General features: G+C 39.2%; 1 protein-coding gene across 5 annotated transcripts in view; it reads right to left on the reverse strand.

Moving 5' to 3' along the window:
* The window catches only part of tenm2b (teneurin transmembrane protein 2b), a 386,378-nt gene that overhangs the window by 35,981 nt on the left and 327,822 nt on the right, over positions 1–22,575 (reverse strand). For all 5 annotated transcript variants that reach the window (XM_049466164.1, XM_022676169.2, XM_049466163.1 and 2 more), the window contains one exon: positions 6,089–6,211. In XM_049466164.1, coding sequence (XP_049322121.1) covers positions 6,089–6,211 — 123 coding nt within the window. The remainder of the gene's footprint in view (positions 1–6,088; positions 6,212–22,575) is intronic.

Consider the following 22,575-nt stretch of genomic DNA (forward strand, 5'->3'; position numbering starts at 1 on the left):
ATGGAGATAAAGGGGAGAAAGAAGATAAAGAAAAGCTTTATTGTCAAGAGAGCGAGAGAGAGAGACAGATAATTTTCTGCTCCATATGAAAATATTTGCAGAGAGACTAAGAAGGAAGATCAACACGTTTTATCCCACGGAGACTGTGCACTGTACTAATGAGTGTGCAGAGTGGGCTGCCAAGCCATCAACCCAAAGTCTAACTATGCTTTCTCCCCTGAGAGAATACTGCAGCATCACAGAGCTGCCCCCCTACTCACACACTAACACACATGCGTCAAGTTCCACTGAGAGAGCGACTGGAAGATAAGAAAATGACAGTAAGCGAGTGCACAGCTAAATAAATAAATAAATGAAAGCAAGGCGCTGTCGCCGTTACAGAATGGTCTATACACCTGTTAGGCTCTATTTACTTAGAGGAAGACGACGCTGCCAGTGCAGATATATTAGCCGTTGATGAGGGTCAGTGGTTGACTACCGCCAGCAGCCTGTGCTTACGTCCATCACAGTTGGCTCTAGTCGGCCCCTGTCAGCACAGTTTTGGCCGACGGAGCATTTGAATCAGCGTCGGCGGTGAGAGAATTGCGAATCAGCGCGTGAGTATAAAACTAAAGTGAACAAAGCAACAAACAGCATTTTTAAGAATGCACACACAGAGAAAAGCCTCATTTGTATTATAGTGCAAGCAGCAGTAAAGTTTCATCCGTACTAGGGGTTTAATGGTAAATAAAAGTCACGTTTCAGTTCACACTTCTAAGTGGGAGCCTCATTGTTCAGTATGAGTTAAGTACAATAGGGAAATAAAAGGACACAAAAAACTCAAATGCAAAAAGCAAGGTTCCTTTTCTTTATTTTTAACATTTTGTCTTGCTCTTTGCCATGTTGGCCGGTCTTCAACCCTACTGACAAGACAACGCACAGCTTATATAGGTATTACAGGCATTTCCAACTAATCTTCTATGGTAACACTTCATAATCAGTTCATCAATTTTGGCATGTCTGTGTATGTTGCTCTGTTAACATAAGTGGAATATCATTAAAACACAAAATGAATACAAGAGAAACTGCTGTAGATAAACTGAGCTGGGGTCTGTTGGCAACTCTGTAATTGATCACCTGTACTGTAGTCAACTGATGCTGTACTGGTACCAGTACCTGGAATGTGCTTCTGCAGCACTGGCTTGGCTTTGTCAATCTGATCAATCTTATTGTTACAATCAAACCTGTTACACTAATATTTTACATGCTAACTGGTAAAATACTGGACTATTAAGATTAGTATATAATCTAAACCTTGTAGTGTTAGTCTATAGTACGTAACTGAATACTGTCAAAGCCTTTTTACTTTTTACCTTCCCACCTACCATCAAGATAATGGTGCTTTTTCATTTTCACAAGCTATATATGTTTAACTTAGTCTAAACCCAGCCATTTAAAGTTCAAAGCAATACACTGTTTACTCAGTGTGAAAGTTTTGCTGTCGTGTCACTTTCTTACATACGCATTGGGCTGTGGCATAAGCTATGGCGTAGGTTCGACGCAGAAGTTTTAATTGGACTTAAAAGTGGCATCTTTCTCATCAGTTGGGTGCGTCTTGAACCTAACTCTAAGCCCTCTTTTTCTTTTTAGTTTGAGTTTTGGTACATTTCGGACCTGAGTGTGTATGGAACACCCTCTAAAAACATCTACTCTCCTCCAGTGCTTCCGGGCAAACATATGAGTCATTTATTTTTGTAGCCCTGAACTACTTGATGTTTAAGTTGTGCCTATCTGTACAAGCTGCAGACTAAATTAAACGAGGCCAACTTGAATGACTGAAGGCGAACGTTTGTATAAACCATTTGAGAAAACTCTCTCCAAACTAATTAGATTTTACGTAGCACACCCACACATACACACAAGCAAACACTCACACATACACACAGTCTCCATCACATGCAAATACACTGCAGGGTGTGAGGCTGGCGTGTGTTACAGCACATGACGGCTCTCCTCGTGTTAACTGTCAGTCCACATGCTGTTCTCTGTGTCTGATGTACACTGATAAGCACAGACTCACTATTTCCCTGCCTGCAAAAACTCCCACTGCATTCAAACTAGAGAGAGAGAGAGAGAGAGAGAGAGAGAGAGAGAGAGAGTTTAGAAAAAGAGAGATAGATAGAGATTTAGAGGGAGTGAGTGAGGGAGAGAGAAAGGGTTAGTGCAAAAGAAACAGCAGGGGTTCTATCCCTACACTGATCAGCTCTTGTCTGAGCTGCAGAACACACACACACACACACACACACACACAGATATGCACATACTGACAGATTTGAGTGGCAGGCCTGTTAAAAGCTGCACTGCCTCTAACCAGCAGGAGTCTGCTCCAGCCCTTCTCATTAACACAGCACATGGACAGAAAGATATGCAGAGAGAGAGAGAGAATGGGAGAGAGAGAGAAAGAAAGAGATAAAGATGAAGAGGATGCAAGAGAGAGAGAGAGAGAGAGAGAGAGAGAGAAAGGCTACCTAAGTTAAAGAGGACTCTGCTCTTTACTGGCATCGGCTGTGGGTTCACAACTCCTGACATGAGCGTAGCCATGCAGAACTTCTCTTATCACAGCCAATAAAATCCGGTCCTGTCTCTTCTCCTTCTTATTCTTCCCTTCCTTTCTATCCTCTTCTCATTTGGACAAAGCCAGACTGAGCTTAGACTAACATCACAGCTCTATTCAAATCAAAACGCACATAATATGTGGCACCAATATGTTTGTTGTGAGGTGGGCCTGTGGCACAGTCGTCTAAACATCATAATTTAACTGTTTTCATGAGTAGCTCAAATCCTCAAATCATCATGCTTGGCTATTTTTCTGCTTTTAATGCAATAACTTAAATCAAGAATTGATTATGATATGTTAAGTGGACTAAAAGGGGCTGTTTATAACCCGGTTTCACTGTGAAACCAATAAACTCAAGATCTGTTTATATAAAGATGTATTTTCATACCAAAATCACTATGATTTGGTGCATAATTGTGTGGAGAATATACAATTACACCCAGAAACCTTAAGCTGTAATCCGCAGAATGCAAGGTGCAGATTTAGCAGGTATTGTGGGAACTGTAGTGTATTTACAAGTACTACTATGGTAAATGTTGTTGTGCTGGCTCTCTGCCTCCTAATTTTTCTAGCTCTCTTCTCTTTCTTCTCCCTCTGTCTGTTGCACACAGCATCTTTCATTAATCAGAATTGAGATAAAATGTATATTTATTCGTAAATTGTTCAGTTAAGCCCAGTGCTATAAGCCCAGTGGACTCCAACTAACCAGTGAACCAAATAACCAGTCCAATCATATCCTGGCAACACATTTTTGTATCTAATGATGAAATGTTACATCTAAAGATAAAATGATGTTTGTTAGCAATGTGTAGAGGCCCTTCAGCTCCTCAGTCTCCACAGAAAGCTCTCCATCAAACCCTTTCATGAGACTGCAGGAGAAAACACTTCACAGCGAAAGAGAGAGAGAGTTCCCACACTCCAAAACCATTTCACACTCCATCTTCCTGCCCACGTTCCGCCTACATTCCTCCAATTCTACACAGGAGAGCTCCGTTCCACTTCTCGACAATTATGACGCGCACACATACACACGCACACCAGGACCGGTCCATAGTCAGTCTGTGTGTCTTGGGCTCATTCACACTCACAGTATGTCTTTCTTCGTGGGTGTATTCAGAGATTAGTCTGAGCAGGGGAAGAGAGGCCTGTGGTGTGTATGTGTGTATGTGCATGCAAAATGGTCAGGAGTAGGAGCTGCTGTCCACTGAACATGATGACACTGAAGATTAGTGGTGGGCGGCATGACAGTACAGTCTCATCATCATGTCAAATTACATTACAAGACGAGAACTGTCAGCACATTCTACAACACTGACCATGGCACAAAGCTTTATAATAAAACACATTTACAAAATGCAGGGCTGTCACACTGTCAAATTAATACTGAACAGCAATGCACTTGTCTCGTTTTTTTATTATCTGTATGATCAACTGCAGTACAGCTAATGAACCTTCCACGTAACTCATTCACTCACTCAATCAGTCATTTAAAATGTGTGGTCCAGGCCTTTGGACTATTCTGTTGGTTTGAACCAAACGGTCAAATTAATTTACAGTGTAAATAAGTTAAATAATAAAATTAAATAATAAATTACAGTTTAATATTTTTTTTTCTTTGATGGTTTGATCTTTTAAACCATTACAGGAAGTTGAGGCTGACTATTGTCAACCATTAAACAATAGAAGATGAAGATTAGCATACAGTATGCTAATTCTGTTGTGTGATGTGCACTTAAAAGGAGTCGGATTGCGTAAGGTAGTCAGATTTGGTATAACACCTAGAAATGCAACTCGTCAAATTGACTATTTTACAGGTTAATCAAAAGTATACAGAAATATCATATTGTAAAAGTTCCTTCAAGTTAGGGGTAGGCTATGGGTAAAAATGTTGTATCACCATACATTCAATTAAAATGTATTTATATAGCACTTTTTACAACAAATGTCAAAAAGCAGCTTTACAGAGATACAGGTTCAAGTCTCGTATGAATAAGCACCACTGTGATTATTGGCAACAGTGACAAGATGGTGGTGGTGGTGGCAAAAGAAAAAAAAGAAAGGAGGTGGGAAAGAAAATACATTTTGAGACATTCTCTTAATTGTTCACAGTAACATATATATGTAAACCAGGGGTGCACAGTACTCAACAGTAAATCAAACTAAATGGCTGAGGTTTAAATAAGACAGGCTCCTCCAAAATGTCATCTAACAATTTTCTTACCATCTGCAGCTGATTATTTTAATAGACATTTCTTATGTTTGCTAGTTTAGTTATATTACCTCCATCTCTCAATACTGTTAAAATGAAGGTTGATGTGTCAATATGTTGAATATATTAAAAAAGACAAGAATTTTTCATGGGTGTCCCGATTTTTTCCCCCATTACTGTAAATGCATGGGTCGAGCAGCATGAGTACAGGATGATGGGTAAGTAGGTGGAATGGTTTGTACACAAGCAGCAGGAGTTTGAATTAAATGTGGGGTGGAAATAGGGTGATGCAAGCAGATTTTAGGAATGTGTGAATTTTGGACATATTGAAGTGAGCAGATGGTTTTGTTTGGTATGCCAATAAAAGGGTGCAATAATCTAGACAGGACGATGCAAAAGCCTCGGCCACCTGGACCTGAGTTTCAGCATCTTGCATGGCGTGGATGGGCTAAAGATGAGCAATTTTACAGATGTTAACACATCAAAAGTGTTTTTTTTGGCAGACACATTATGTGGTGTGTAGTGTTATTTAATATGTGATGCCAACCAAAATCTGTTCTTTTCACCTGAGATTCCACAGTAAGTTTTTCCACCAGAGGAGTGCAAATTAAATGAAAAACCGTTTTCTAAATCTTAGAAAGGAAATTCTGTGATGAAACACGAGGTGTAACTGTTTGATTTGTTCATAAAAAAGCCTATTGTATTTCCTTACCAGCAGCCTCAGCTTTCTGATGGTGGTTGAAAAAGTGGAACATTTCATAATTGGCTGCTGTAGCTTATCTGCAACAATGTTGTGATTTTTGAGATGTTTTTCTGTTTTACCTAATCTGTACAGTGTGACTGTTTGAATTACTGTAGCCTTTTTGTTAGCTCCAACCAGTCTGGCAATTGCCTGCCTTAGACTTATCATTCTCTGTTTTAACAAGACATTTCTGTCTGCAGAACTGCCGCTCACATGATTGTACTGTTTATTACACTATTCTAGGTCAACTCTGAAAATATGCTGTATCTGCATGGTTTCATACCATGCCCTGACACGATATGATTGGCTGTTAGTGTAGGTGTACATGTTTCCTAATAAACTGTTTATTTAAAGTATATATTTGCAGAAAGGAAGAAATTGCACACTTTTGTCTGTAAACCTTTTTAGATCAATAGCAAAGCTGGACTGGTCAGAACACTGGCAAGCTGTCACCAATACTGAGTCATCCACCTCTCCACATTCATTCGCAGCAGCTGGCGCTTTGGATTCTGAGATGTGTTGGCATGTGTGCTGTTCTTACCTCTGCCTCCGGAGGGCACTGCTGCCACCTCACCAGTGCCAGGGATGCCCGTGCTGAGGCTGGTAGTGACAAGATGCCCATCTGTAGGCTTCAGACGCCAATTCAGCCCAAGCAGATTGAGAGCTGGGGGTGGAGAAAGAGAGGGAGAGAGAAAGGGAGAGATTTATTAAAACAAAACATGACAGTACATCACACCTCCATACAACAGCATATATGCACACCTAACCCAACATGACAGCAAACAAGCCACCACATCCACACAGCTACTTTCGCCACCAGGTCTTATGAATACACTCATTATACGCACAGTAAGTTGTGGGAGACACCGCTCCCAGCAGTGCTCCATGAACTAGACTTCATTTCAGCAGCTCTTGGGGAACCCAGCTCCAGTCTAGACACCAAAGCATTAGCCTCTCCCTGATGACTCACTGTGAGAGTGGGTGCCAGGCTGATGTCAAGTACCAAATGACAGGATGTCACAAAAGAAACAGCGGTTATCTCTGCGCACAGAGGCAAAGCAACGTGGAGGAGGGACGAGGAAATTGCCTCGGAAAAGATGAAATTAGTTTTTAAGTTGGTGACAGACGGCAGGATTTCTCACTGTTTTTTTGGGAAGGCACTTTTTTATTTATTTATTGGTTTTTGCAGAGGTGCTGAGGGACCTGGCACGCTTCCCACAGTTTGATGTGAACCCTGCAGGAATCTCTCAAGTTTCAGCACAGTGTGTGTACATGTGGATCAAACATTCTGGTGGAAGGCTGGCAACTGAATGATTTCACAGCTCATAACAGACTTGTTTATGTTTAAAAGCATGAAGGCAATCACAGAAATGCACTTTTGGGAATTTGGGATTTAAAAGCAAACAAAAAACATTGGGATGAATATGAACATGTGATTTTTGCTTGATCCAAAAGTAAATTACTTGTCTTCCTCAAAGTGTAATGTAACTATCAAGCAGCCTAAATTATCACAGACTTGCCTCAAATTGCATCCAGCTGGCATGCAGTCACAAGTGGTGGAAAATATGACAGCATGTTATAGTTATTATGATGAATATCAAATGATTTTCTGAGAATAATCTACCTGGATCCAACTGGATGTACTTCACCATTATAGTGCATGTTGTTAGTGTGTCGATGATACCTAAACAAACTACATAGTAATAAATCATAAACATTAAAAAAATGATTAAGGATGGAAAACTACATACCAACTTATCCAGTTATCCAGGCAAACTTGATATTTGTGCCATCATGCAGGCCTTTTGTAATATGGCGTGTTCTGTGGCTCAAGATGAAACGTACTTTGGAATCAATCACATTTCAAATTCCTGAGTCCAGACTACTCACTGTAAGCTTGACTCTTAAATGGGATATCTGGTTAGTGGTTTTAAAATCTTTATTGTCTTTCCTCCACAAGGCAAATGCAAATATAATCTGATCTGCTGCCAGGATCAGCTAACAGAGAAATACTACTTTTGGTTTCATCAAGAACTATTTGGTCAAAAGTTCTCATAAAACACCCCTTACAGAACAATTTGTAGCACCTTTATTTTCAAAAGAGTGTAACTAAATTTAAAAAGTAAACTCTCAGAATTTATATTTTGAGGCTATAGAGGGTTTATCAGGGATAGTGGACCACGTATTAACCCCACCCCACATCTTGCACTCACCTTTGCATAGGAAAAAATATGCAAAATATGACTTACTACACACACACACACACACACACACACACACACACACACACACACACACACAGTTAGTCCCACCCCTGAGAGAAGGTGCCGATGTCTGCAGTCTCAGTGATAATGACTCACCTCCTCAGTCTTCCATCACCCCTAAATCTCATCCCCACAAAATCAATGCCCTCCTACAGCCCACAAAGACACACACACACACACACACACGCTCCAGAATGAATGAAGCAGGCTGAAGGCCCTCTTATCATTGCTGTGTGAAGTGTGTGCTCTGGCCAAAAAGAAAGCGCTGACTCCTCCAGCCTATCTGCTGCTCCACTGTCAGCTACTCTATTGTCACAGACACACATATGTACATGCGCATGCACACAAACACACACACACGCCCTTTCAGATTTCCTCATCACAACATCTTATCTCCTAGTCTTCTAATCAGCTTTATCTTCTACTCTATCACTTACTGCTCTTTCTTTTTCCTTCACCTTCACTTCCCCTCCCTTTCTTTCATTCTACCATTCTTTTCACTGTTCATCTAATCTGCAATCCCCTGACCTCTGTCAGGAACAGCAGAGAGAAGAGAGAGAAGAGACACACAGCTTTTCTGCAGCAGACTATCACCTACTGTATACACTTAAGTACAGATGGCAACCAGGGAAGAATTCTCTGTTTGGACAAAAACACAAAACCCTCTATCTGGAATCCCCACTGATTCATAGAATACAGTTTCAAAACAGAACATTATAACTGATGCTGTGTGAGTAAGCAGCTCAGTTCTTTCCTCACCAAAAATTCAATCAACAATATATATTTTTTGTATTCAACATTTGCTTATGTCACTTTACAAAAGTATTTTGTAGTGAAATACAGCAACACAGTGTATCACAGTGTTTTAAAATGATAACAGGATCTCCAAATAAAAAAGTATGTGTCTATCTAGTTCTGTGATTATCTGGTACATGTGCAAAATAGCCATATATTAATTAATGAGCATTTAAGATGGCCACAGGGATAAAACGCTGTGGCAATTAACTGATTAGTAATGTCACTCTATGAAAATAAATGAGAAAAACATAGGCATTCCATAGTTGTGAGTTTAGTGATGAATTCAACTAACACTGTTAAAGCAACCCATTCTGCAAGATTTGCCCCAAAACAGTCAAAAATACTCAACTGTGTGCTCTCAGAGATGAGGATTTTTCTTCAAAGTGAGTGATCTAAGCCAGAGTTAGGCAGAACAAGCTGTGTGCAGTAGTAAATAGCCCGTTAGCTACTTTAACTAGCTTAGCATTCCAAGCTCTATGGCAGTGTCCAAAGACAGCAGAACCAACCGGTCACGTTTCACCCTTCAGTAAATCCAACTGTACACAACCACCTTCCCTACTTGTGCAACTTCCCGCCCCTGGTAAAACTGTATGCCATGGTTATGCTGGTAAAACATAGCACATGGCCCCTAAAACATATGTGCTTACTGTGGTTTATGGTATAAAAAATTGACAGAAGGCTATATATCACTAAAAAGGGTAAATTTAAAAAGTGGGATCCCTGTCTGGCTAAAGAGTTCTTCAAAATAATGTACAGTTTATTTTAAATACACTATTTATATAAATAATTTTGACTCAGAGAACGATTTTAAGTACCATATTAAATCATTTTAGCTAGGTATACAGCAAAAAACATCAGTGGCAAGCATCATGACTGGAATTTTGTTAATATGTTCTGCATTTTTATAGCACAGCAAAAACTTCTGCAGTGTCACAAAACGCATATGCAAAATGAATGAGCCATGTATTTGTATAGCTTTGTATTTTTAGCCCAACTATGCGATGCGATAATGCGGCAGATAATTTAGCCTACTTTGAGTACATAATATGATCCATATTTGGTAAATTGATGCAGCATTTAAAAGGAATAAGAGTACAATTTAGCACCACTAACTGGATACACAACAGTCTTAGTACAGTGAGTATCAGACACAGCAGAGTTAGCAAACACCGCTAATGACAGTAAATATCACTGTGCAGTTAAAAATTTCCTAACACAGAGTTCGACAGTATTTTTCAAGTGGTTCATTCCAAGAACAAAAGTACAGTCATCTTTGGAGACAATGCCCAGAAAAATACATAACATCTGAGCGTAACTGCTGTGAATGAGTAATTTGTAACGATGCATGATGTTATATGGAACTATGATGTAATGTGATTATTAATACATGTATTAATAATAAAAAAGAAGTCTTTATGTTTAGAGTGTATAACAGCTTTGTGGCACCATTGCAAATAAACACCATCACCTGTTATGTACTATTGTTTTTTTAATGCTCAGTGTTACAGTCGCAATGCTAGGTTTTCAGAACAGTTAAAAGACACCTGGATATGGTGCAATCCCACTGAGTTTCATGTGAAAGAAAAACTGCTTGGTGCTGTTCATGAACCTTGACTGACGGTGGTAAATCCTGCCTCGTCACGCGTGTGTGCTTTTTGCCTTCACCAGAAGAAAATCACTCAGTTGAAAGCTCTGTCCTAAAACGATTATGGCTCAGTACAATCACCTGGACATCGCAGCGGCTCATGCTGCTGCAGACAGTGGGAAAGTAAGCTTAGCCTAAATCATTACTGATGTGACGGTCTACCACCATGCACTTTACGACTGGTCTGTAGGGGGCAGTGTGCAATGAATGTTAAAGCTCTATACACACACACACATTTAGGGGGGGGGGAATAATCGCGGCCTATATCTGCTTTGCGGATGTTTTACCATCAAGGGGTTTTAGCAACTGAGAGAGATTCTTTTTAAAGATAACCAAACTGAAAGCTTAATTAAGCTCTTACTCTCATTACAAGAACACCCATTACAAATAAGCCCTGTCTTTCAGCATTCACACTTCTGTGTTCATTCCATGGTTGATTCATTAATAATATGTGGTAATGGGTCTAGGGAAAACAAACAGGGTTTTTTTTTTTTTTTTTACAACATTAACCATTATACACACAGGATACGCTGAATCTGACGAGGATAAAAAGTAAATACAACCCCAAATCAGACACAGTTCGGGCTTTATAAAAAATGCAAATACAAAAGCAGTGTTTGGTCTGCTCAACTCATTTAATTTGTTAATATACACACATTCCTGCATTTCAGTCCTGCAACACATTCCACAACAAAACAAATTGAGACAGCGTCAATTATTCCTAGTAATTTGCAAGAACTATGTCACTGCGTCAACCATCCCTTAACATAGCTCTTCTTTCTTTATGTCAAACACTACAAAACAGAATTATATCCACAAATACCACTTAGAATTTCACTGTGCAAAACAGAAGCCTTGTGTTCCCCATATCCAGAAGCAGTCTTCATCTGGGGGCATCACACAGTTAAAATGTATATTGTTGTTAAAAAATTCAGTATTTAAGAACTTTATGAGGAAAAGAATGCCACGTGATTTAGTCCAAATATGAAAAGGACCATCCAGCATTTTCAGCAACAAGTCCAAAAGCCAGGGTCTATCATGGTATGGGTCAGCAAGACAAGACAGCAAGTCTATTAAAAGGATGTTCATACATTTTTAACAAAACAATACAAAATTACATTCTGCAATACAATACAAACTTATGACTTCAGAAAAAGGAATGGCAACTCTTCAAAGTGGTAAATGCTTTCCTATCTCATGTTTTGCACGTCTGAAAAGCAGGTAAAGATGTATTGTAACAAATGATGTTGACCAGTGAAAGCATGACATATTTTAGGTTTATACTGCCTGCCATAAAAAATGGTAATGTAAGAAATACTTTTTTTGGCATTTTCCATATTGTTCCAACTTTTTCTGAATTAATGCTGTAAATCCCACTGAAAATGCACCTGTGTACAATGTAAAACAACAGCTTGTTAAAGTGTTTGAGTTCTCATTTTTGCTCCTTACCACATAAAGTAACTTCAAGAAACAAACCACTAAACAAACATCAGATCTGACTGAGACATGTCCAGTGCAGTCTGGATATTGTGAAGTGTACAGCAGCCAGTGCTAGCGTTAAACTCTGGAGTGTCGTTTCAGGGCACTTAGTGTGGCTAATCACATCTGGGGAAAATCTTCGACAAACTCATTCTCATTTTAAGCCCTGGCAATAAGCATGAATTATTAAGAAGAAATGTGTTAGATGAGAAATTCATGAGATGGTGCATAACACTTTATGTAATCTCGATGTATAATTCACTTCTTCAAAGAGATGTATAATATTACCTACTGAGAGACAGAGAGAGAGAGAGAGAAAGTGAGAGAGATAGAGTGATTGCAGAAGAATTCCCCTGTTTCGTCTGAGTAAGTCCATTTACTTAGCTCACCAGTGAAGTAGTAGGAATAAGAATAGGCCTTAGCCATATGGACTTGGGGTATGGGGAACACGCAGCGATGCAGAACATGTCAAACACTCAGACTTCTCTTTCACAGCCAGTCAAACACGGCCTCTTCACTGCTCTTCTTAACCATGTGTTTTACAGCCCATTCTGGTTCACAACTCTCTACACATCTGTTTCTATTCAGATGGTGTGAAGAATGCTCATAACATACAACAATTCCATTCTAAGTGTGAAATGTAAATTGGCATTTTCAAGTGTGAATTTATAAAATGCTGAAAAGGAAAAGTGGATGACAGCTTTGCTTTATGTGAGGAACGGTGTGGGATGGTGGGCGGATACAATATAGGTCAATCCCATTTCACCCTTTGACTCTACCACTTAGCACTACCACTTGATTTTGTGTTTACAACTAGGGGTGTCCTAATTTTTGTTGGGATAGAGGGGTAGGGCGAGGTGTTAGGCTACAAGCTGAGAATTTTTATAGGCACACTATGAATGCAGGGTTAAAAAAATCATCAGCAATTTTTTTTCTATTTTCTCTCTTTAAAATTATAACCATTGATTTATAGTTTAGTGTAGTTCCAATGTAAATAGTTTTAAATGCTAAATATCCTAGTCCACCTTAAATGGTGCATCAGTTACATTGTGTCATCCGAGGCTGCTGCATAATTTAAGGTGGAAGAGGAAAATATGAATGATGCAATGCTCTAAATGGAACTTAAGTCCAGCAGAGAGTTTGCTGATTTTTTACCGCGTCTCTGCTATCACTGCAAGCTTTAGGTTGCATTAATTCTTAGTGGGAGGATTTCAACCACTTCCTCTAGTAACTCAGTTCCCAAGGGAAAGTGCGACATTCTAAAAAAAAAAAAGGTAGTAATTGAGAAATAGTACTGGGCCATAGACTGGGGTCAGTTTACTCTAGTCTATATTGATGTTAGATATGGACAACATGTGTAAAATGCCCACACGATGGTGGTGAAATGTGAGACCTTGTGGTGCATTATTAATCGCAGTGCAGTGCATTACCAGTAGCTGTGAGCTAGACCGGTGATGTCTGAGATGAAGATGATGACCTCATGGTTTATGTGCAGTAAAGTGGAATGAGGAGTCATGTCTGATTAGCTGTGCATAGTCTGAGCTCTGAAGAGGTCTAAAGAGATGGTGATGACCTGGCTGTGGGTGACTAAGCCTGAGCAATGCAGCACTGACTCAGCACTGAGTAAAGAGGAGGAGAACTTTGCCGGAAGGTTGTGTAACAACCAGATACAGCTACAAAAAACGTGTACATTAGCAGTCATAATACATGAACACCTGCTACTACCGAGTGGCTCTCACTATTTTATTACTTTCCACATTTTGTACAATTTTGTAATATGAGGTTGAACACTGACCAAGTGAGGCCTGACAGTGGGTGCCAGATGATTGGGATGTTATTTCTCTGACTGTGTACAGGTACTTACACTCAATCCACAGTATCATGTTTGTACTGGAAATACATCATGAAAAGTGTTACCACCTACAGTGAACAGGGAAATTGTGGAAATGATTGTGACCTGGCTAGAATTGTCTATAAAATCAGAAAGATTACTAGCAGAAATCACATCCCCAATAAATATAGGAGACCCTACACACATTTTATCCTGCAGGTCAGAACCATTTTCTTTAGCTTTCATGGGATGTGGCAAAAGGCATGGGACACAATACTGGTTGATCTTTCATTATCTGTGGGATGTCAGTGTAAATTAGAAGAAAAAAAGTTAGGAAAAAAGTTAGAAAGCTCCTTTCCTTACATAAAATGAACAAAAAATATATTTAAAAATATTGCTTGTTTCAATTTGCATCAATATGTCTACTTTAACCCATGTTATGGGGTTTGTGCAGGCTATTTTTTCATTTGTATGAACTCATAGGTTGATTGTGTAAGAATAAACAATGAAGTTTGCTCAAATTCATTCAAATATTTTGCAAAACCATAAGCATTAGGCTGTGCCCGACCCTCCATTATACTGCTGCTGTCTTAAGAAGCTGTCTATATCTGGAACAGTGCATGACTTTAACCTTACTGTGCCCACATTTTTTATTCCAAATATTCTTGGATCATTTCTACCCTTTCTGTTGGCAAAGAAACATGCAAATAAATGCAGAAAACAACTGGCATTCAAATAACAGCAGACAAAAAAAGTTTTTTTATGACAACAACAATAGGTGTGAGCAATATGAGTGTTTAAGGGATGCTGAGTCACGAATGGCTAAAAGGAGGCACACAAACATTCCTATGCTACGACTTCAAGTTGTTCCTTCACCACCTCCTTGCAGCCTTTAACCCCCCCTCCACATCTAGTGCCCCAGTCTGCCACCAGCAGCACGACCACAAACGCTCGTAACCGCTACAGTCAATAATCACCGGCCTCTAAATTATTCAAGGGGCCTTTTCTCTTCTTATACAAGAGCGGACGCAAGGCCTGTGGAGGAGCCGGGCTGTTCCCCACAGGCAGCAGTCCAGCAAGCAACAAACGGCTAAATCTAACAAGCCTTTGAAGTGCAACTACAAAGCATGGAAGAGCCAGGGGCCAGGGAGCCGGCCAGAGACAGACGGGCTCACACAGAGGAGAGCGGCCCAAAGAAGAAACCACGCTCATGCAGCTCCGCCCCTGCATCTCCCCAGCTTCCTCTCTGTCCACAACAAAGTTTGGAGATGCTTACCTTTTGGAAAGGTAGTTCATCATGAAGGAATAAACTTCCTGGCTTATTACATCACATCAACCATCTGCATTAAAACCCACATATCACTTATTTTATGAAGGACAAAATGTCCATAATTATAATATAATATTGATGTACGTCATCGAGCACTGACATTGCCAGTAGTGTCGTTAAGATCGCTAAGCAGGAGAAAGTGCGGATAGGATCAACAGAACCCACATAGTAAGTAGCACGTAGAAGATAAATTATAAAGAAGCACAGAAAAGCTATTCTAACTCACCAGGCTGGGTTATATATTGAGTTTGAGGAATTATCAATATATTATTTAATTAACACATAGAACATTCATTCCAATCAGCTCAGACAGTTCGCCTTTATCTTTTCTTAAAGTTTGTCTCAGTAAAATTTTACCTTGTTCTGCCTTTCTCCCTCACTGCTTTACCATTAAGTCCTGCAGGCAGCAATAGCATGGAGACGGATAAAGACATGTCAGAGGTATTGAAGAGAAGCTGGTTAGTAAAAAGAAAAACAGTGGCTCAATTATTTGGAGATATTCACATTTAAAGTGTCAGATGAGCAGCAGATTTTTTAAATAATTGTTTGGTTTACATAGATATCAATACCTCAGGTTTTCTGGAGTCATTTTACTGCTTAAAACATACTACCAGGGTTCATATACTTTTTAACCAATACATTTTCATGATTTTTCATTACTTTTTTTTATGACCATACGATTTTTAAAACAGTGCAGACATGGAGAATAAAACCAAAAATCAACTAAAACAATAGTCAAAATTGATTAATTAGGCATAAACTGATAAAAAATGTGTGTCAAATTACTGAATTAAAATTACTGACGTATTTGTTAGCTCAAAATAAATTTTCTCCATCAATAAACAGAAACAAAGATTTTAAGACCAAATATCCTGACTTTTCCAAAACTTTCTGGGTATTTTTATTTTTCAAAACTTATCCACGCCTGGAAAATGCCATTTTCAATTTCTATGACTTTTCCAGGTTTTTCATAACCGTACGAACCCTGACTACATTTACTTTTGAAAATAAACAACCAAGTTAATATTTTAATAATAACAATAATTAACACTCAGGCTGAATCCCCCATACAGAACTGCACCATACAGCTCAAAGTGGAAACAACAAAAAATTGCTGCTCATTTAGCACTAAAAAAAAAACAATTAGTACATGATTCCTTTAGACTTTTGACTGGTGCTGCTGCTGTACTTATTAGATGTAGTTTGCAGTTGTTGGTGTTGTGTGTGGTTAGCAGTGTTAGCTAGCTCTGCTACTCACTGAATTGGCTGAAAGATGGACTCTGGAGAGCTGTATTATCCAGTTAGTGGGGTTAAAATTCTCTTTCCTTCACAAGGTGCATTAGTTCTAAACTTATTAACAGCAGAAACGGCAAAAACACAAACTCCAGATTGACTGAGCTAAGCTGAGCGTGTAGCCCTGCTAATAAACCGCAGGTGTGTTCCAGTTCTATAGTTCCATCTAGTGGCCGGACAAGGAACTGCAGCTTCCTTTGACCAAGAAGCCACACGGATCCACAAAGCACTGCTGCGTAAACCTCAATGGGATCGGCTATATTACAGAAATATCAGCCGATAGCATATTTTGGTTAAAACGGCCAATATTCATAAGAAGTCTGCAGTGTGAGTTTTTATTTATGATATTACTGAACCACTTTCAATGTATTTATTGTAAAAATTCATACCATGATAATTATAAAAATACGATTTATCATGCAGCCCTAGAAGACACTTCTAATTAAGAAGAATGTGAAGTCTGGTGTCTTAAATTTATGGCCCTTTGATGCAATTCTCAGTAGTTTTCAGACAGAAAGTGTCAACATTTCATGCACAGTGTACATCTGATAGACTAATGCCTAAGCAATTGAACATATAATCATGGATATAATGATGTAACAGTGTTAAAACGGTAAATGTAAGAGAGGAAACTTTATTTTGTATCTGTGTTTCCCTCAGGCACAGGCTCTACCTCCACATGCTGTTCTAAGGAAAACAGCCATTGGAGTGTGTCCCGAAGGAACGAACACGAACACACACACACACACACACACCTCTACAATAGCTCACCTAGCCTGATGCAACTCAGCTCCACTTCACAGCAATATTTGGCTGACCTTACAGAAGCCTCTCACAGAGGTGATCATCCCCCAGCCCACGACTCCTCCTTCACCAACTTCAACCACACACACCCTTAAAGAGAATAGGTGAGAGCGTGTTATAGTGTGTGTGTGTCTGTGTGAGTGTGTGTGAGAGAGAGAGAGAGAGAGAGAGAGAGGGAGTAAGAGAGAGAGAGAAAAATCATACAAAGCACATGCAGACACGACTTAAAATCTTTGCTTGTTAGGGTAACTTAATTGGACGGAATTATATACAAACTAAGTCTTTAATAATGGTCTCTTGCTTTTCCATGTTCTGCCTGCTTTGCTATTACACACGTGCGCACATGCGCGCATGCACACACGCCACCACTCATGTGCTCATTTAAGGTGAAAATGCTGTTTTCAGCCTTGCTGATCTCGCTGGGTGTGCCTTTGATGTGTGCTTGATTTTGAAGTTCACAGGTTTGGCCGGTTGTGCTGGTGTGAATACAAATCACAGGCTACAGTGCTGCAGCAAGAGACCCCCAAGGACTTGCTCTATCTGATTGCATCAGCTCTCACTCTTTGTCGCTCACACACACACGTTTTCATTGTGGTCCCTGTTGTCTTTACTATTGACCTGAAAGTCTCTTGCGTAGATAGCAAGCATACATACAGTGTGTATACTGTCTATACAGTTTCTACAGTCACTGTCCATTTTATAAGTTCTACTAAGCATATAGAAGCACTTTGTAGTTCTATACTTGCGGACTGTAGTTTTTCTGTATTTCTGTATACTTTTTTATTCTTCTTTCACACCATTCTTCAAATAGTCAGGACCACTACAGAGCAGGTATTACTTGAGGGGGTGGGTCATTCTTTGCACTGCAGTGTCTCTGAAGTGGTGGTGGTGTGTTTGTGTGTCCAGTCACTCTCCAGTCTTCTCTTTTGTGGATGTAAAATCAGAGACAGGAGCTCATCTGTTGCTGCACAGTTTGTGTTGATCATTCTTTAGTTTCTTATCAGTGATATTTTTGGTGGGTGAGTATTCTCAATTCAGCACTGACACTGACGTGTTTAAAAACTCCAGCAGCACAGCTGTGTCTAATTCATTTTTGAGCAGTCAAAAACAAATAATACAAAATATTCATGTTTTTGACCTCCAGTTTTGAGGGGGTTGGTATTTCATATAGAGAGATCAAAACCTGGTTCTATGTGTACCGAAATAACTGCCAAGCAGCATTGTAAAGATGGCAAAAGATTGAACAGACTTTCCTATCAGGACTTCATCACCAGCAAAAATATAAGCATGAAATCTGACCTGACTTCATGTTGCATTCCCACAAATCAGATATGTATGTGATCTAGGATCACATATAAATACCGATTTGTAAAGAGCAATCTGTCATTGCTACAAAACCCAGAAAAAAAAATAGGTTGGTGTCACAAAGACTGAGCCACTTCATTCTGGTCTAGTGAATGCAGCCTAAATGGAGTAAGACAGTTGTCTGTTCTCTGCATCTTTGACACCTGTTTATTTTTTAACCAACTTCTTCTTCTTACATAAGTGGACTTTCTTATACTGAACTTCCTCAAAAATGTCTCCTGAAAATCTATTAACTTGTACTTAATGGTTGTTTTGATTAAATAATAAAAAAGAATAAATAAAAGGTGTCTACATATTGGAACTGTGTATAAGCACACTGCAAAATCCGTCAGGAACAATTTCCAAAAAGTGTACAAACACTTCCTGTGTCAGTGGCAGGTCAAGATGGATCTGATCTATTTCACTATGCTTTTTAGAGCGCAACAGACACACATACACACCTGTCCCTATCCAACTGCTTGCTCTCCCGCTCAGTGGCACCAGAGCAATCACTGGAACGACAGTGTTTGACACCCTAGCTCAGGTAAAAACGTCAGGGCTCCAGTGACTTAAGCCCTGCACCTCGTATTATCACTCTGTGCCTTCTTACCATAGCATCACAGCGCACACACACACACACACACACGTCCATGAATGTCTGCCTTCTACTCCGGCCACTGCTACACAGCTCTCCGTCAAACACTCACACACACTTACACACTCATATGATGAATCAAATGATTCATTCAGACAAACAGCAGGACGAAGAGGAAAGGAAAGTGGGGAAAAAGAAGTGAGAAAAGGAGAAAGAGTGTATGTGTGGAGTGTCATTTGTATGTGCTCGAGGCGAGCAGGGTTGGAGAGTGTTAGCAATGAGGCAGGCAGACAGACAACGCTGTGGGCTGTAGGTTAGAGATTGGCTGGCGTGTGTTTTATCTTGCAGAGACAGCGAATCTACAGAGATCTTGATGTGCATGCATATGTGTGTGTCTGTAAGAGAGAAAGAGTATGTGTTCGTGTGTTTGTGTGTGTGTGCCTTATGGTACGGGGAGTGTATGATGAGGCACCTTCTGTAATGGAGGTCAGAGGGTCTTATGGCTAGAAAACTGTGAACTGCAGCAGTGGATGTGTGTGTGCATCTGTCAGGGCTGTAAGATAAAATATGTTGAGATTGTACTGATGTGTATGATGTGCAATCAGACTGGGAACCCTTGATATGGTATTGCCTGTATACTGCTGATATGACCCTGTACACATGAATGGAGATATTATAGAAAACATAACAAAACAAAGCATTTTTTATAAGAATTCTAGACCTTGTTATGTTGTCATGTTCTACTGTAACATAGTTCCACAATGCAGAGTCTAACTACACTCTCCTTTACCTTCTCAGAACTCTCCTCTGTTAATGGCGCCTTGAGGACATCAACCATACAGTGTGCTGAACACTGTGGTTAAAACAAAAACTCAGGACTGAACTGTAAATAAAATAGCCAATACCCAATATAATAAAATATGAATTTCATTGGATCGGCTCAGGACAAAAATCTGTGTAAAAGAAAAATGGACTCTTCATGCAATCAGAACAGCAGGATCTGAAGACAAAATCACAACACCAGTTGCCATGTAGTGGTTGGGGTTTAAATAGAGCACAAAAGGAAACATTGTCTGCAACTGATCTCTGCATTTACACTTTTATTAGTAGTAAGTTCTATACTGTGTTTCTGAGAACAGATACATTACTGCAATACAAAATATTACAATACTATGATATGCCAATACTTTTTACTACTACCCTACCGACAACAAGGTTTATGCGACACCCACAAAGTGTGGTCACATTTGTGTCAATAATTTAATTCAATACTTTTATTTATTTAAATTAATCTGCCATGTAACACTCTTTTTTATGTACTTAAATTCTAAGCATTTCTAAGACAAGTACACCTGCTATTTCCTGGTGCTCTCAGTAGATGGCAGTAGATCACTGGCTATGCTGTGACTAGCTGTGGTAGCCTTGAATTCCTATTTGTTAGAGCAAATCATGGTTTCTGTCTCATGCTTTTAAACTTTTTTTTAGGATACTATCTGTTTATGGGTCTAAAGCCTGGGACCTGTAACATGTACTCTTTCATTACATGGTGACTTAACGCCCTGTGCTCAAATTTAGATAAAAACACTAAAAAATGACTGGTTCAAAGACAAAAACATCACCATGGTTACATGGTTTGCCTGTTTCGACCACTTTATTGCATTTTAAATATTGCAATTGTATTTTGTCCTATTACAAAACTAAAATTTTACAATATTTGTTGAATATTAAATTAATATTCAAGCAGACAAACCAACCAAAAACAACACATTCACCACAGCAGTGCAGTTTTAGTCATTAATTTATGTGAGCAGTGCTATTCCAGTGCTTCATTCCTCACACTTAAATATGACTTGAACAGTCACATACACATTTTTATTTCACTTATTCAGCCAAATATTTTCAGTTGCCAAATATCCAAAATTTAAGGGAGCATCTCTTGTGGAAAATGAATCTGGAAGTCTGACGGATGAGTCTACATTTGGTGAATGTCATAACAATGTTACCTGTCTGGTAGCACTATGGTGGAGGAGTGACAATGTCGGGGGTGGGCTGTGGTGGAGGAGTGACAATGCCAGGGGTTCTTTTTTTAAGGGCTTGGCCTAGGCCTAACACATTTCGATCCATTTAATGTCAATACATACAATTTATGTAAACTGTCTGTCATGACTGAGCCCCATTGTTCAAAGCAAGGTCCATGAGGTCATGACTGGGTTGGGTTTAAAAAAAAAACTTGACTGGCCACACAGATCCCTTACCTCAACCCTAAGATATCTTCCACTGGAAACTAGCTACTATGCTAATATCCTAAGACTAGTATCAGTCGGTAATTCCTTATTCTCATTTTTTTGTAAATTATATAATTTAATAAGAATCATTTATATAATATAATTACTGAACCCAATAGGGTACATTTTCAGTGGACTAGAAAGACATGTGCTGGAGAATCACTATATTTGAGGCATCATTTGCATACAAAGAGTGTGGTGAGTGATAATGATTGTGACCGGTGGTGTCTGCCTAGAACTGTCCATGTGTACAAATAAGCTAGTGGCAGGATATGCATCCATATTCATTGCAGGAGGACCCACGCAATATCTCACAGGTCAGTGCAAATTTCTTTACCTTCCATTGGCCATTAAATAAGTCAAGGGATATAATGTAAATGCAATTCTGCATTTTAAATAAAAGTTTCATGCTTAAATACATTAAATCAATCTGATGTTTGATATCCTGAAGACAGCACAGAGGTCAGATTAGCTGGTTAAATAATTATTATGGCTTAGTTGATTAATTCTAGTAATATTAATTAGTTGCGGTCCACATTTTGACCAGTATTAATTACATTTAGTGGATCAAGCAAACGTCTTGACTCAACAAACCCTCAGAACACACGTCAAGAGCATCTGAAATGTTTACAGAATACTTCAAACGCACTAAAACAGTAACTGGTTAGATGACATAATTGCATTTGCAGTTTCAGTATGTCAAATTCATTAACAACTTGCCCTGGACTGCCCAGTGTCTGAAGACAGAATGCTTTAATGCTGCAATGACAGGGGCACATTGACATACCGCACATTGCTGCCATTGCTATCTGCTGATGGGCATCTGATTCAGTGCGGCACGGACTGATGAGACAGAATGGATTTCAGTAAGTATGAGAGGAGGGTTGATGGCATGGTGTGAGTCACATCTTGACACATTTAATTTAATCTAAAACTGTCCAGAAAAGCTAAATGTTACACTGAATACAATAGGTCCTGCTAGTTTTGGTTTTAAACTGCAGTTCAGTGAGAGCAGAGAATCTCTAATCAAGAGGCGAATACCGACTTGAGGATTTGTTTAAGCACCAGAAGGAGCGCCAGAGTGAATCCAAAATGAATGGGTTCATATGGAGCAGCTGAGCAAAATCAGAGTTTATAAAAGTTAAATTATTTTCATTATAAACATTTTACTTATTTCCTCAACACAGAACAATTATGAATGTTTCAGTAACAAAGACATAATTTCTAAACCTTTTAAACGTAGATATACGCCTTTTAATCATGCTCTTACTGTAATACTGAAGAAAAACAAATATATAGGTGAGTTTTATTTTTGCTTTTTTAGAAAATACATCATTCTACATCCATTAGAATTAAATGA

This window comes from Astyanax mexicanus, chromosome 17 (assembly GCF_023375975.1).
Source record: "Astyanax mexicanus isolate ESR-SI-001 chromosome 17, AstMex3_surface, whole genome shotgun sequence".
Taxonomy (NCBI): domain Eukaryota; kingdom Metazoa; phylum Chordata; class Actinopteri; order Characiformes; family Acestrorhamphidae; genus Astyanax; species Astyanax mexicanus.